The sequence below is a fragment of the Alligator sinensis genome, unplaced genomic scaffold, assembly GCF_000455745.1.
Source record: "Alligator sinensis unplaced genomic scaffold, ASM45574v1 scaffold264_1, whole genome shotgun sequence".
Lineage (NCBI taxonomy): Eukaryota > Metazoa > Chordata > Crocodylia > Alligatoridae > Alligator > Alligator sinensis.
In genome coordinates, this window is record NW_005841831.1 from 2,195,493 (window position 1) to 2,209,303 (window position 13,811).

Here is a 13,811-nt window from a genome sequence, read left to right on the forward strand (position 1 = left end):
CAGGAATGGCTAACATACAGCAAAATTGCAAAAGAAAAGATAGTTTGACTAGTAAAAGATCAACTACATCCTCCCTGGATTCATCCCTGTCTTACTCAGGGCTCAGATTTGTCTGGTGCTAGGTTTGGGGGTTATTCTCATAAGCATTTTAAAGTGGTATGTAGCAATCTAGGATTTCTCACACCAGATTAAGACTTGTGATCCACTGAGCCCAGTGTTCTTCTTCCAACCACTGCACATGCCCATTCTAGATGGAGGCAAAACAAAGTGCTAAATATTCCTATTACTCTAGCACCATCCTAGAACTTCTGGCCAGAGGCCCTTTGTGCTAGGTGTTTTATAAACTCCTGACAAAGGGCGTTTCTACGCTGCCTCTGTGCCATACCTGGGACCACTGCCAAGGGGCACAGCCTGCCCTCTCATTCCAGCCCTGCATGTACCAGATCCCACAGATAAGGCAATGCAGCCCCATCAGAGAAGCCTTGAGCAAACACCAATAAGCATGCTGGACACAGAGAGTGCAATAGTGTTGGGTGCATGCTCAGTACTACTCAAAAGAGGCTACCTGCCCACATTTTAAGGAGTTGAAGTGCCTGGAACTGGGCATGTTTCATGGAAACACTCCTACCCAGGGCACAGAGGCAGTGTAGATATACCTGGTAGGCCTGTGCGAAGTGGCTAGTATTTGCTTCGGATTCAGATGATTTGGGGGACAGTGATTTGATTCAGTGATTCGAATTACTGTCCCAATTCGATATGGCCAAATCTGATTCAGAGATTTGGTGGCTGCTGAATCTCTGAATCAGCCAGGCCTATCTTCTACCCGCTCCCCCAGCCTGGCAATGGCTGCCCCACCCACCCCAACTCCTGGCACTTTGGAAAAAAAAAGCCCCAACTCAGCAGGTGCAGCTGGGGGAGGGGGTGATGCCCGCTGCCCCCCACTGCCCCACGCTGCATGGGGAGGCTCTGCATGAATGCCCTGACCGCCCCCCCCACTGTCCCACGTCCCCCATGGCTGCACCGCCCGCTGCGGCTCCAGCCCTTTAAGGGGGGCAGGGAGGGGGAAAGCCCTGAACTCACCCTTCCTCTGCCCCCTTACAGGTGCCCTGTCCGGGCTGGCTTCGGCCCTTTAAGAAAAAAAAAATGAAATAGCACCACACTCACTGCTCCTGCCAGCGGGGGGCAATCTCCACTGCCCCACGCCATGTGGGGGGCTCTGCATGAGTCCCACCAAAGCCCTGAGGCTGCACCAGGAGCCATGAGTCCCAGGGCTTTTCTCCATTTTTATTTTTTCTTAAAGGGCCAGAGCTGGCCCAGGCAGGGCACCCTTGAGGGGCTGGGGGAGCAATGGGGGAGGTTGGGGGGCTTGTGCAGAGCCCCCTATGTAGCATGGGGCAGTGGAGGCCAGCCAGGATCACCCCACCCCCCTGCCCGGCAGCACCTGGTGAGCACCAGGGCTTTTTTTTTAAATACCAAGCTGGGGCAGGCAGGGCAGCCATGGGGGGGCTGGGGGAGTGGGTGGGGGTTGGAGCCTGTCAGTGGTTCCCCCATGGTCCCAGCCTCTCTCCTCCACTCCTACTTACCAGATCCAAGTCCGGCTGCAGCTCCATGCTGCAGCCACGAGGAACTGTCCAAATCATCGAAGCTCTTCGAATCTTTTCCGAAGATTCAGAGAGCTTTGAATCAATTTGGACCTTTTAAATGGTCCCCTTATTTGATCTGGAGACTGAATCAGGCCAAATCTCCTCCGAACTGAATCACCACCCGAAGCTTCCCACAGCCCTAATACCTGGAGACAGTCCCTGTATGGGGGTGCTTTTGGTCTGCAAGTGCAACAGGCAGGTGAAAGTGAGAAATGTGGGGTTTGGGAGGGGAAAGTAATAATACAGGAAAGAAGTGGCTAGCAGAAAAATACATAATGATCTGCTGTGTGATCTGGGAGGGGGCAAGATCCATTTGGGCTCCTCCAGTGATCACCCTGGGCCCAGACATGCAAAGTTTAGATGCTGTATGTACCTATGAAGAATGAGTGTGATTTTCATGTAAATGTAATTCCCCAGAAGACAGCGGACACTACATAAAAATCTACTCCTACAATCAGCGTCCTGCTTGGGAGTCTCATCTGGGAAGCCAAGTACTGAATTTGCTTGAGTGAACTGCTTCTCATCCATAATAGGTTCCCTGCACCCAATGCCTCAAGGTCATTGCCAGAGCACTGCGGGGAACCTTGCATCGCTGACATGAGTCTGGCCCAGGTTCTAAGACGAGAAGGCTGGCTTAACACAGAGGGCTAAGACTTAGGGAACCTGATTCATGCCTTTGTTCTAATACAAGCTTCCAGTGTGACCTTAGACAGGTCACTTAACCTCCATTTGCCTCCATTTTCCTCCTGTAGAATGAGGCTAATAACACTCCCCATCTACTTTGGATGGTGAAAGGATAAATGCATTAAGAGCTCTGCAGTCCTCTGATACTGTGGGAATGGGACCATATAACTATCTTGCATAAATTAAATCTTCTCTTCAAGAGGGTGTTTTTGTTAGTTCTACCAGTGCTCCCTCACACTAGGAATGACTGGAGCCCCAAAATACTCCCAACACAAGTGTTTTTAATAGTAATTCCTAGTTCTTACAACATTTTTACCCCAAGGACATCTTGACAGAATGGAGCTTGGAAAGTTTGTGTAGGATTATCTAACGTGGTACCGGGGACAGAACTTGATCATCCATCCAGACCCCTTCTGGTGCACTGTGCAAAGGTGCAATCTATTGTGTGGATAATCTCACACATTTTACCACAGGAAGTTTATTATTGGTGGGAGGGGGTGAAGTGTTTAGAGGAGCTGCTGAGAAAGCAAAATATGATTTCCTTTTTTTAGCACTTTGTTTTTTTCTACAGGATGGAGAATCTATATGTCAATCGCTTCATGCACATGTTCCAATCATCCTGGAGTGACTTTGCAGATTTTGAGAAGATCTTTGTCCGAATCAGCAATACAATCTCTGGTAGGTTTATCTGGTCATGTTTGCTTCATAGAATAACTAATCATTCATTCACCATCTAATTACTGGGTGGAGTGGAAATGGCTAGCCTTGAGCTCCTAAGCAATTCTGGCCTACATATGTAGAAATTACCCAGAAACGACTTTGTTTCCAAAAATAACTGAAAATTAGTTTCATTTACTACATCTACTCACAACCAATGTTTGTGGTTTCACAAATATAGTCATCTCTTTTTAAAAACATCTCTCCCTTTTCTGCTGCATGAGAAATCTACATAAGCTCAGGAACCTGCTCCAACCATAGAAGAGAAACAACCCTCAGTAAATAGGGACTGTTTGATGTGATGCCTGTGATAACAGGGGAGTAAATTCAGTGAGCCAGGCAGGCCCATGTTCCAGTACAAAGTGATTCCATACAAAGAGCTGGCAGAACCAATGCAGAACCCTTTTTTCTCTAATCCATTTTAATTAATTACAGCAAACTTAGCTGTTACTTGAAACAGTTGTATGTAAAGGGTATTCAGAGAAACTGATGGTGTTCTTCTAATCTCCTTTATGTGCTAGATAAGACTTTTTAATAAATATCAGTTCCTTGAATCTATAACATTTTTAGTTGGACCTAGAGGGATTTAACAAGAATAGAAGTACCTCTTGATCTCTTAAGACTTGAAACAATGGCCCATAGACATGCAGAGCTGTTAAAACTGATTACAATAATTTGATACATGTAATGAGAGTATTTATTCAAAGTACAATTAGATGAATTGCAGATGTAAGCCATTCTAATTTAACTGATAACATTTCTGTCCTGGTAAATAGGGCTCCATTTAATGCAGACAGTTGCAAATTCTTAACTTCAGACATCACTTCCAAATCAGTGTGACTATTCACCTGTTTACGCATCAGTGTTAGCAGAATTGCAGCTAATAAAAGATCAGTTCAGATTACTTTTCCTTTTGCAATCCCATGGTTTCTGCCCAAGGATAAGCAATGTTGACACACTCAGCATAGACTTCAGGAACAGCTACCTTACCCATCGTGTAATTTGCAAATATAGTGCAAATATAAATTCATAGAAATCCCTAACCTTTTAATTGTGTTACAGTGTAATTATGGTCTGATGATAAAGTACTTTTCATTTAGCACTATATTTCCATATGCCTCTTGTCTTCCTGCTTTGAGATATGGAAGAAAGCAGCAGCATTCATTAAAAAAGTTCTGACCTGGCTGAAAATAGGAACTACTGGAAAGCAGGTTTTTCTTTTTCTCTGCTATAAGGCATCTACTCGATTTTCACTGTGATTAAACGTATTGAAATGTGATAATGCATTTGCCTATTTCAGATGTCATAGGCTGAAATGGCAAAGTGACATTATAAAATCAGCAACACAGTGTAATGGTGGGAAACACATAAAGCTACACAAATGAAACAGCAAAGTCAAAAAGTAACTAAATGTAATATTTTGTTAGTTGTGTTTATCTGATCTAAGTGTAAATCCAGAATCTCCACTAACGGATGTTATTCATTTTCACATTTAATTATCTCCTTAATACCTTAAACAATGCCACACAGAGCATGCAGAGCTGTTAAAACTGCTTACAATGTTTTGCTGCATATAATGAGATTGCTTCCTCAAAGTACCTTAAAAACCACCTTCATCCAAAAGGTTCCCTGAATCTTTGACAGACTTTCTGTACCTAAAACTTGCTTCACCACTCCTGAAATGTTGGCTTCTCAGTGCAGGAATACAGTTGTTGTTTAATAATACATTTGCAGCAACTTAGAAAGAAAGTTATGAACGTATTATCCATGTAAGAGAAAATTTTAAATCCCTACTGCACAAGGCTGTAAAAAAAAGAAAAAGGATACTGAACCCCTCCCCCCCGCACATTCTGACTTTCTTATTCACTCATTGAGATCGCCGTGCACGCAAACTCCCAACCTATAGAGTGCTGTCATTTTGTTTCTTTTTCAGAATATGTGATGCAGCACTGGAAAGAAGACTTTATGTTTGGATACCAGTTCCTGAATGGTTGCAATCCTGTAATGATCAAGAGATGTACAGAGATACCCAAAAAGTTTCCAGTTACCACAGAAATGGTAGAATGTAGCCTGGAGAGAAACCTGACTCTGGAAGAGGAAATAAAGGTACAGCCTTGAATGATTTTGGGCTTGTTCTTTCTCTTTTCATAGTCATAATGCTCCAATCATTGTACTATATCTAAGAGCATAGACAGATATGTAGATATCTGCTGTAATTTACGTCGGTTTATATTCCAGTGTAAATTATACTGACATCAGAAATGGATAAATATGCAGGTACCTGAGGGTAGCTCACAGGGTTGGCAGCTATGATGGCATCTCTTTGTAAGGCAAAAGGGTAGCAAGAAATAGTAATTTTAGCTGGCTCAGAGTGGGTGGGTTTTCCCTTGATTCTTCAAACGTAAATTCTCCACCAGATTTGGTAAAGTTACCCTTTATCTTCAACTTTTTTTTTTTTTTTAACTAGAGTAAATGTAATGCCTGTCTTAGCCCTGAGCAGAATTTTGGTTACTTTTTCTCACATCATTTGTAAAGGTAACATTAATTTACTTGGTTGGATTTTTTTTTCACTTAGCAGAAATTTCAGCGTTTGTATTTTAGGTTGATCCGAATCCAGCTTCTATTAGACAAATATCACTATTGCAAAAAAAAAAAAAAAAGAGCACTCTAAGGGCAAAGGATTGAGTGGGCCAGGTCAGCCAAACTCCATTCCTACTCTGTGGGGTTTTACTCCCCTTCACATTGCCAAATCAGCAGAGATGAGCCCTAGTGGCAAAGTATTGAAGGTGGATAGGCTCTAACTTTCACTCTTGAAGGAAGGTTGTCTCTGCTTGACCAATGGTATGGCGTGAAGAAATTTGTGTCACAACATCACGATGGAAGTTCTTGAAAGGCTGGTAACTCTTTTGCCAAAACACTCAGTGGGCACATCTACATGAGATGCTAAATGCACAATAGTCAAATAATATTGCTCAGTAGCATGTCACAGCATAAAACAGTGCTAATATGCTACTGTGCAGTATTATTAGGCTACTGTGCAGTATCATCACTAAACAGGTGTGTGCTACTGTTCAGTAGCACCAGTTACTGTATATTGATTTAGTACTTGATTATACAAGCACCAAATTTAATGCGCAGTAACTATGATGCATTCATGAATGTGTAGAAGTGGCCAATATTAATTTCTGAAGATTCAAACCAGTTGCTTCTGCTTACATAGTCCATCTATATAAGGCACAATATAGCTAAGAGCTCATCTGCCAATTCACTATTGCAGGGCATAAACCAACTTCTAGCTGAGGAGGTTAGAAGAAACTTACCCTATCATGGACTATACTGGGGGTGAGGGGGTGGGATCTTGCACCTTCCTCTAAAATTGGAGACTGACAAAGCCTATATCCTGGACTAGATAGATCACTGGCTTGTTGTGTTCGTTTTCTGGTTTCCTTCCTTTCCACTCTGTGTCAAAACATGTTGCTTCCTTTTCACTTTCTGCAGCAAGGGAATGTTTTCATAGTGGACTATGAAGTGCTCAGTGGAATTGATGCCAATAAAACAGACCCATGCACAATACAGTACTTGACTGCACCCATCTGCTTGCTTTACAAAAACCTGGAGAATAAAATTGTCCCCATTGCAATCCAGGTAGGTTTGTTGCCTGAGCCTCTAAAGGGCCTCTGTATATTGTTGTGGGCAGTATATTAAAAAAGTATTTTTTAACCTTTTCAGCTCAGTCAGGCTTCAGGACCAGACAATCCCATATTCTTCCCTTCAGATTCTACCTATGACTGGTTAATGGCCAAAATTTGGGTTCGCTCTTCTGATTTCCATGTGCATCAGACTGTGACTCATCTCCTGAGGACACACTTAGTTTGTGAAGTATTCAGCATAGCCATGTTCCGGCAACTGCCTTCTGTGCATCCCTTCTTCAAGGTAAGTTCTTGTTTTAAAGAAAGAACATGAACATGGGCATTAGAGGGAATCTCTTTGGTTTAAGGGCTTAGATGCTGTGAGCCAGTTTATACAGAGGTTTGCAGCTTTTAAGCCAGTTTTCTGTTTTCTGTGAGCACTCATGTTCTAAAGAACCAGGTGAAGACAGACCAGTTCTATTGATAATACAATGGGTTGCATGGCAAAGTGTTGTGGTGTCAGGGTGACCTCTTTTAGGTCTTTAAACTTCACACCCATTTGCCAATAGGTTAAGTTAGAGAAGGTGACTCCAACTGAACTCCTTTCTCATTGTTCTTCTGTTGCCCAGCTCCTGGTGCCCCATATGCGGTTCACCATAGCTATCAACACCAAAGCCAGGGAGCAGCTCATCTGTGAATGTGGTCTCTTTGACAAGGTGAGGCATATACATCTGTTTTGCATCTCCTCCTTGTTCTTCATATTACTCTGGGAATTTTGTGGGTCTTGCACTGTTTTGTTTTTTTCGTTTGTTCTGCCAAAGTATTCTAAGTACATGAAACTTATGTGTGCCTGCCCTATGCAGGCAGCATGAAGCCTTTCATCTCTAAGTCACCAATTCAAAACTGGTGGAAACCAGTAGTAGCCAAATACCAAATATGCAATTAATTGCCTGGATTTTATGAAATGAGCATTCACAGTTTATATAATATACAAGTGCATTTGCGTATATCTTTACAATTGTCATGTGTGTCCTTTTGTATATAGAGCCAACCATTTGATATATTGTATATTTACAAGGTTATAGGGTAACATTTTCCAAAGTGTCTGAATTACTTGGGAACCAACATTCTACTTGTTTTAAGTCACTTGAAAAATTAATCTTAGGCTCCTAGGGTGTTGGGTATAGCCGTGTTGGTCTAAGGACATTGGCAGACAAGATTCTTTGGGTAATTGTGATACCTGTTATTAGAAAAACTACATCTAAATTTATCTAATAAAAGACATCACATTTACCCAAAGAACCTTGTCTGCCTCTTAGGCTCCTAATCACTTGATCCCTTAGGCCATTTTTTCTTACAGTTCTTGTATGTCTGATGCATAATAACATTGCTTTGTTAATTATGTGCCCAAACATTACTTAAAAGAATGCTTTACTGGATTTTTGAAGTGTTATTTGCATTAGGATAGGATCGTGGCTGAGAAGCACAGTTTCTGATAACAAAAGGAAATAAGCCAAGTATTATTAGATACCCTCCTAAAGGGGGGTGATGAAAGCAAGATAAATTTCTGTGGGCCACCAATCCAATGCATAGACCTTGACCACTGCTTCCTTTGGTTGCAGTGAACGGAAGATCTACAGCTTTATGTTGATGAATGCTGGTTCTGTTGCTGTTATCAGCAAAGAGCCTTTATACTGTGAGCTGTATTAATATCACATCTCACAAAGTAAACAGCTTTTCATGGACAAGCAGAAGCCTTACTACTTCTTTGTACAGAAGATTTGATACCATATTTCATAGGAAAAGAAATTCTAATCCACTTGCCTTGAACCCAATCCCAGTCCTGGGTAATTGCGTGCTTCTTGTCTAAACCACTTCAGAATGTGATGCAGTATCCTTCTTCACCTTTATCCTAAACATTTTTGTAGCTTTACTATACACTGTTAAGCAGCTAACAAGTTCTACCTCAGAAGTGACTGTGTTAAACTCCTAAGAAGAGTTAGTGCTCTGGGATCCTTGTCATGATGCACATGTAACATACTATTAGGAGAATGCATAAATGGGGAACAATCAATCTAGGAAAAACAAGGTAATCCTTAAAATGGGGGTGTGAAGATCCAAAACCAGGTGCCCAGTGTCACTTGATTTGGTTATTTCAAAACTATTTGTGCAGAAATACTGGATTCTTTTAGAACAATGTGGGTGGTGGTCTGCTGGCATACCTTCAGCTGGAGATCTGGAAAGCCAGATTGTGAGATCATAGCAGCCTCCTTCATTTAATACTCCTGTTTTCCATATCTCAGGCAAATGCCACAGGAGGAGGTGGACATGTGCAAATGGTCCAGCGAGCAATGAAGGACCTTACCTATAATTCTCTCTGCTTCCCAGAGGCAATCAAAGCCAGAGGGATGGATAGCAAGGAGGATATTCCCTATTACTTTTACCGGGATGATGGCATCAAAGTGTGGGAAGCCATAAGGAGGTAGGAGAATGTATATGTTGGTGACTGAACTCTAACAAAGATCCACTTAAACCTCCTGGCCCAATGTGGTTAAGGCATACTGTTTCTTAGCCAATAGCACATAAGAAAATGGTGTGACTGGCATCACATCCAGCTGCCTTTGACTCCCCGTCCTAAAGGACCAGGTGCCCATTACTGCTGGGAACTGCATTTGGCACTAGGCCAGAGCAGGGCTTGAACTGTACCCTTGGAGCACTTGAGCAGTCACAGGCTCTTCAGTAAGACCCAACAGGGTTAAATGTGGATGCAAATGGACCCTGTGAGAACTTAACAATTCTGTCAGCAATGCACAAGCCAGAACAGAACCGAGCTCCTGCTCCCAGAGATATTACCTCTGCAGAGCTTTTGGAAGTAAGACTATAAACCTTGTCCTCAGGAGAGAACTGTACTCAAAATCCAAAGGAAGTCTTGTGGAGCCTCTCTTCTAGTTTAAACAAATAATGTTTCAGTTCCATTGAATTAATCCATTCTTCATCAATCGGTGTGTACCCACAGGAGTTTACACTGGCTTAAAACTCAGTATACGCTGACGTGCTGCAAGCTGGAAAGGCCTGAGGTTTGTGAGGGAGACCAGTGATTCTGACCCTGGGCAGGACAGATTACTGAGTAAAAAGTGCCCCTCTTCAGGCAGTATTTTTGAAGGCTGAATCACATTCTCAGAACTGATGGATTCATCACATGGCTCTTCCCTCTGGCCGTGTGTAGACAAAATGAGTATTTTCCTAAGAGAGAGAGAGAGAGAGAGAGAGAGAGAGAGAGTGTGTGTGTGTGTGTGTGTGTGTGTGTTAATTAGTCCAGTAACTTTAAAAGCATATTGGTATCTCTGATCGCATGACCTTTTAAAAAGTGAATTCAGTAAAGGGCGTGCCTTTGTATGTGAAAAGTATCAGTGCTTATCAACAATACTTAGAAACTCTGTCATACTGCTATCTCCCATGCCGAGCTCTGGTTTTTGCTATCTCCCATGCTCAGCCTGGTTTCTTTCTGCATGTTTCCCAGAATTGCTGGAATTCACCTGAAAGAAAAGGAAGTCACGTCTTTCTTGTGGCTGTTTTTTTAAATGCACTCTCTCTGTTTCTATTCTGTTCCTTTCCCTTCTCCCCCTTCCTGTGTTATCTTGTGGGCCTGTGCGAGTCGGCAGTGAGCCGATCTGGCTTCAGATCCAGCCGCTTTGGATGGCAGCGGCCGGATCTGGAGCTCCGGAGGGGGTTTCCACCTTGATCCGGCTGAAGCAACTCCGAAGCTTTGGAGCTGCCTCGGAGACCCGGCCATAGGGTATAATGGGAAATCAATGAAATATCTATAACTTTGTTGCTTTTTGTCTGATTTGGATGAAACATGCAAGGATGGTAGCCTCTGCAGAGAGTATGAAACCTGACAGGTTTCAAGAAGATCGGTGCAACAGTTTGGGGGGAACTTTACCCCAAATTCTTGAAAGCCAAACTCATGTCACGGCTGTGTGTTACACCACAGGGGGTGAAAACTGCAGGGTTGGTGGCCCCTGGTGATGCCACAGAGCCTGCCAAGTTTCAAGAAGATCGGTGCAGGGGTTTTGGGGGAACTGTACCCCAAATTCTTGAAAGCAAAACTCCTGTCACATCTATGTGTTACACCACGGTGGGGTGAAAGCTGCAGGGGTGGTAGCTCTTACTGAGGCCACAATGCTTGCCAAGTTTCAAGGATATAAGTGCAGGGGTTTGGGGGAACTGCTCCTCAAGCTGCAGACAAGCAAAACTCGTGACATGGGTGACACTGCGCGTGTTAAGGTGCAGCGGGGTGACAGCTGCAGGGATGGTGGCCCCTGCTGAGGCCACGACGCCTGCCAGCTGTCGGAGATCGGTGCAGGGGGGGTCTGGGGCCCTGCACCCCTAGCTGCTGACAGGCAAAAGTGGTGCCATGGGTGCTTGTGGGACTGACTGTGTCTGTCTTGGGGCAGTTGATTGTATTCGTTCTTTCCTCTCCTTACCCTGGTTTTGTAGGTGTTAATTGATGGCAATTAACTGGTTACATTAGCTAGGTCCTGTGTATTGAGCTGGTCCCTGAGTGAATCATGATTGATTGGTAACTGGTAACACAGTAGCTTAGCAGCCAGGCCTGCAGTAGTGTCTCCCACGCCCCAAGAATTTGGGGTGCAGTTCCCTCAAACCCCTGCACTGCTCTTCTTGAAACTTGGCAAGCTTTGTGGCCTCAGCATAGGCTACCACCCCTGCAGTTTTCACCCCCCTACGTTGTAACTCCTAGACGTGATATGAGTTTTGCTTTCAGGAATTTGGGGTGCAGTTTCCCCCAAATCCCTCCATCAATCTTCTTGAAACTTTGTGGGCTTAATGCTCTCTGCAGAGTCTACTACCTCTGAACATTTCATCCAAATCGGACAAAAAAGAACAAAGTTATAGATATTTTATTGTTTCCCCATTATACCCTATGGCCGGATCTCCGAGGCGCTTCGAGTCCGACGTGCTGCTTCGGACCCCAGAGCGCGGGAAGCGTCTCCGGATCTGAAGCTCTGTCTGAAGCCTCGCACAGGCCTATTACCTTGCCTGTTTGGATCTGATATCTTTATGAATACAGAGTAGCACTTGTATTGTACTCTGTATTATAAATTCAGGGTCAGGGTGGATTAATTTAAACCAAGTTGATTTTAAATGATGATTTAAACCAGTAAGCCCAATTTAAATAATCATTTTTTACCAATTTTCCCATTGCATTTTTGTTGTTGTTTGCTAAAGAAAAGGGTATTATCATTGGTTGATATAACAATTAAAATGTTGATTTACAACTAAATACAGCTTTTACAGTAGATTTTGGACATATGCTTCCTAGGTATGCAAACATATATAGCTTAACGTATTTGGATTGTTAGACATCATTCATTTTAGTATGCTATAAAATGATTAAATATACATTTCTTATTTGATAGATGATTAACCTTTTGCTCATATTTGTATCAAGCTGCATTAAGGTGGCAACTTGAATTTAATTAAACAAACAAAATAATCACTTCAAATTTATTAAACAGAACTAATATTTTTGAATACAGAAACTTTTTACCAGAACATGGTGAACATTTACAACTAACTAATGTAGTCAACACTAGCATTAACTCTTATACTATTACAAGTATGAACTGCGTGGTTAGCGAATGAAACCAATTATATCACGCTGGGGAAATTTTTCTAAAATTCTTGGGTTATTTGAGCTTAAGTTCCTACTTCCTTAATTATCTTTAAAATGAGACCAGTCAATTTTTACCTATTTCATAGATTTCATAGACATTAGGGCTGGAAGGGACCTCGGAAGATCATCAAGTCCAGCCCCCTGCCCCGGGGACAGGAAGTCAGCTGGGGTGATAGGATCCCAGCAAGATAAGCATCCTAATTTCTCTCGAAGGTGGTCAAAGTAGGTGCTTGAACCACCTCAGGTGGCAGGCTATTTCAGACCTTTCGGGCTCAGACAGTGAAGAAATTCTTCCTTATGTCCGGCCTGAAATGGTTTATAACCGTTCGACCTCATCATCCCTTGGGGCGCTCTGGTGAACAAACGTTCTCCCAGATACTGATGGTCACCCCTGATAAACTTATAGGTGGCCATCAGATCACCCCTGAGCCTGCACTTTTCCAGGCTAAAGAGCCTCATAGATCTTGGCCTGTCATCGTAGGGTCTGCTTCCCTGACCTCTGATCATGCGCGTGGCTCTTCTCTGGACTCTCTCAAGCTTCTCCACATCCTTTTTGAATTGCGGGGCCCAAAACTGGATGCAGTACTCCAGCTGCGGCCTCATCAAGGCTGAGTACAAGGGGAGAATGATGTCCCAGGATTTGCTTGAGAAGCATCTATGGATGTGAGCCAGCGTTTTGGTCGCTTTGCTAGCCGGAGCATCACATTGCAGGCTCATGTTCATCTTGTGGTCACTGATGACCCCCAAGTCTCTTTCTTCTGTAGTACTAGCCAGTGTAGCACTGCCAAGCCTCTAAGGATGCGGCAGGTTTTTCCTCCCAAGGCCTTGCATTTTTCAGTGTTAAACACCATCAGGTTCTCATCCACCCATTTTCTGAGGCTGTCCAGGTCAGCCTGGATTGCCCTCCTGTTTTCAGGTGTGGATGCTTTGCCCCAAAGTTTGGTGTCATCGGCGAACTTGGCCAGTCCGCTTCTGACTCCAGTGTCCACATCATTAATGAAGATGTTGAACAGTATGGGTCCAAGGACAGAGCCTTGGGGGACCCCACAGGTCACAGGACACCATGATGAGTGACTTCCATCAACTGAAGTCAAGATATATGACATCAATCTCTTCTCCCTTGTCCAGGTGAGAGGTCACCTGGTCATAAAAGGAAATGAGATTGGTCAAGCAAGACCTACGTGCAACAAACCCGTGCTGGCTATCCCTCAGGATGTTGGTGTCTGCCAGTCCATTAAGGATGACCTCTTTAATACACTTTTCTAAGATCTTCCCCGGAATAGCGGTCAGGCTGATGGGCCTATAGTTAGCCGGATCCACTTTCCTCCCTTTCTTGAAGATAGGCATCATATTGGCCTTCTTCCAGTCTTCGGGCACTACACCAGAGCGCCAGGAGCTCTCAAAGATCTGTGCTAGAGGCTGGGCTATGAAGCTTAACAG

At 43.5% G+C, this 13,811-nt stretch overlaps 1 protein-coding gene across 1 annotated transcript in view; it reads left to right on the forward strand.

Annotated features, from left to right (window-relative positions):
* ALOX5 (arachidonate 5-lipoxygenase) overlaps positions 1 to 13,811 on the forward strand; it is a 39,331-nt gene that overhangs the window by 16,587 nt on the left and 8,933 nt on the right. Inside the window, exons 5-10 of the mRNA XM_006014831.2 lie at positions 2,899 to 3,005; positions 4,978 to 5,150; positions 6,543 to 6,689; positions 6,774 to 6,977; positions 7,303 to 7,389; positions 8,977 to 9,155. Coding sequence (XP_006014893.1) covers positions 2,899 to 3,005; positions 4,978 to 5,150; positions 6,543 to 6,689; positions 6,774 to 6,977; positions 7,303 to 7,389; positions 8,977 to 9,155 — 897 coding nt within the window. The remainder of the gene's footprint in view (positions 1 to 2,898; positions 3,006 to 4,977; positions 5,151 to 6,542; positions 6,690 to 6,773; positions 6,978 to 7,302; positions 7,390 to 8,976; positions 9,156 to 13,811) is intronic.